The sequence below is a fragment of the Triticum urartu genome, chromosome 7, assembly GCF_003073215.2.
Source record: "Triticum urartu cultivar G1812 chromosome 7, Tu2.1, whole genome shotgun sequence".
In the NCBI taxonomy this organism is placed as follows: Eukaryota; Viridiplantae; Streptophyta; class Magnoliopsida; order Poales; family Poaceae; genus Triticum; species Triticum urartu.
The window spans coordinates 316,513,994-316,516,714 of NC_053028.1; the positions used below are offsets into that span (position 1 = coordinate 316,513,994).

The 2,721-nt window shown below is 54.6% G+C and overlaps 1 protein-coding gene across 1 annotated transcript; it reads right to left on the reverse strand.

Moving 5' to 3' along the window:
* Positions 1-1,477: 1,477 nt before the first annotated feature.
* On the reverse strand, positions 1,478-2,453 carry LOC125522374. Its single transcript, XM_048687433.1, has 2 exons — positions 1,979-2,453; positions 1,478-1,901 (listed from the first exon to the last, which is right to left on the reverse strand). Exons 1-2 carry the CDS (start codon positions 2,150-2,152, stop codon positions 1,629-1,631), a joined length of 447 nt encoding a protein of 148 aa, XP_048543390.1. The 5' UTR covers positions 2,153-2,453; the 3' UTR covers positions 1,478-1,628.
* Between the last annotated feature and the right edge of the window lie 268 nt (positions 2,454-2,721).

Sequence of the window (2,721 nt, forward strand, 5' to 3'; positions counted from 1 at the left end):
CCAGATATTTCAAAGATGGCGACATTATGAATGCAACATGTCCTGATGGTGGATCATACACATTCAGAAGTATTCTTCATGGGAGAGATCTTCTTCGAGCAGGGCTAGTGTGGCGAGTGGGAGATGGCACCAAGATTAACATCCACCATGATCAGTGGATACCGAGAAAGGGCAGCTTATCACCACTGGGTGCTGAGTATGTCATGGGGGTCACGAAGGTCTGCCACTTGCTAAACCAAGGGGGTACGAGTTGGAACGAGCAGCTGCTGGAGAGGATGTTCTCACAGGAGGACGTTGAAGACATCAAGCAAATTGTCGTTGGAGGACCAGGTGCGGATGATCACTTGGCTTGGAACTTCACTAAAGATGGTTACTTCACGGTTCGCTCGGCATATCACCTGCGTGTATCAATGAACCGAGCGCGGACGGGACGACAGGAGTCATCGTCATCTGTGAACCAGCATAAGAGCTGGATGGCGATGTGGGACACTTCAGCTCCGGGGAAAGGAAAGATCCACATGTGGCGCCTGCTTCGCAATGGTTTAGCCGTTGGGCATGAACTGTGGAGGAGGAAGATCAAGGCGGGAGTTTTTTGTACGGCATGTGGTCGAGAAGAAACAATCTATCATAGATTTTGGGGCTGTCCCCATTTGGTACTCTACTGGAAAAGACTGCATTCGGAGAACGGAATTGCGGTGGCGATCCCACCGTGTCAGCTTGGTTCCCAGAGTGCAGTTGCAACATGGCTCCTGGAGTGGTTCCAGCAAGCAGAAGAGGAGGAAAGGTCGATGATGGTCCAGTCGGTCTATGCGCTGTGGCTAGCTCGCAATGAAGCCCGGGATGGAAAATGGATCGAAGAACCACATGAAATAATGGAGCGGGTGGTGCGGTTGACTGAAGAATGGCGAAACATCCATCATAAACCCTCGCCGGTCCGGGAACCGGGTGCGAGAAGAAAATGGGAGGCGCCGGAGGAGGGATGGATCAAAGCCAATGCTGACGGAGCGTTCTCCAAGGACAGAGGCAAGGGTGGTGCGGGGGTAGTGCTCAGAGATCATCATGGTGGCTTTCGGGTTGCTGCTTGCTCTTTCGTCGACCGGGCCCCCAGTGCCGAGATGGTGGAGGTGGAAGCCTGAAAACGTGCTATTCAGCTGGCTAGTGAGGCTAACGTGCAGAATCTTCATGTCGAGCTGGATTGCCTGGGAATCGTCGCGGCGATCAACAAGTCTGAATAAGACCTCTCTATCTTGGGGCCGAGTGTTGAAGAGATTAACCAGATGCTTAACCAGTTTCTGCAGGTGAAGGTTACATGGACAAAGCGAGAAGCAAATGGTGCCGCGGATAAATTAGCCAAAATAGGATTAGGTGATGAAGTTTGTAATGTTTGGTGGGTTGGTCCACCGGAGTCTATTATCTAGGTTCTCTCTGATGAGATCCCAGCTACGTTTAATTAATAAAGCGGCATTGATCCTAAAAAAAATTGATCTGCTGCCACTTTTTACTTTGAACTTTGATCTTTTGCCACTCTTACACACAAAAACAATACTTCTAAACGATTGACACAATGTGTACATAAATCAGTGGACCAAAATAGCCTTTGTGCTAGTTTCACCAGTGTCAGCCGATTCTCAAAAAGCCGATGAACTAGTACACTGCCGCCCTCTGCTGATGGCGACCTCCTCGCGCCGCTCTCCTCTAGTCTTCAGTGGCCGCGCCGCCGGAATACCAGATGCGGTCGGTGACGTGGGTCGTGCTGCTCCCCACCCCGTGCTGTTGCTCCCCGCCGTCGGCTGCTCACGGTCGTCACCGCTGCCTCTCCATAGCGGATTTGTAGCTTGAATCGATCTCTTTTCACGTGCGTACGTGTCTCGGCGGAATCGATCTGTTTCCGCGTGTGTTGCCTGAGTGTTGCATTACTCGCGAGAATCAATTAAGCAGCTTTGGCGCTTGTCTTCCAAAGAATCAATCAATAGCTTACCTTGGCTAGCTTGTGTATGTGTAGCGTGTACGTACATCGAGTTGCGGCGTGCTGCTGCTGCTGCTGCTGCTTGTGTTTGACAGAGTGGACAGGGACGCGGCGCCATAGTTCATGGAGAAGAAGCAGAGGAGCATCAACGTGGTCGAGTGCGGCGGCAGTAGCAGCTCTTTCCATCGTCGCCTTGTCAAGTGGATGTGCGCGTGACAATGGCCGCCGGATCCACTCGCGCCAGCGCGGCTGACGGGCGCGCTCCGGTCGCTGAAGCACCGCCCCGGGCCAGCGTGCGCTCCCTCCGGTGCCCGCCCAGTGCCTGTTTGGTCATGACTCACGGTTCTGGGCGGCGGCCATGGCACGGATCGAGGGAGGGAGGAGGCAGAACAGGGCTTGGCCGGGGATGGCGAGTGCCGCCGCCGTCTCTGCCGTCGTTGCGGGCGAGAGGATGGGGATAATCAATCTGTAGGGCGGGGGTACTCTAGTCATTTTACATGGGACCCACTTGATAGAGGGCAACAAATCAAAGTGCAAAGTATTGAGTGGCAACAGATCAATTACAGCCCGCGTCGTCCTCCCCCTAGGGCGACTCGGGCGGCCAGAAACCTAGCCGCCACCGCCGCAAACTCCCTCCTCCTCTCCCTCCATCGTCGCCCGGCTAAGCCTGGTGGCCGACGGCGGTGGCGGGGATCTCCTCTCTCGCGCATCCCCAGGGTGGGGCGGACCCCAAGGCGTGTGGTGGCGCGACCAAT

What these genes read in the sequence shown, in the direction of transcription:
- LOC125522374 (XM_048687433.1), bottom strand. Translation starts at nt 2,152, where the DNA reads ATGGAAAGAGCTGCTACTGCCGCCGCACTCGACCACGTTGATGCTCCT. An exon ending in ACATACACAAGCTAGCCAAG is followed by an intron (nt 1,902 to 1,978) that starts GTAAGCTATTGA and finishes TGCAACACTCAG; the next exon opens with GCAACACACGCGGAAACAGA.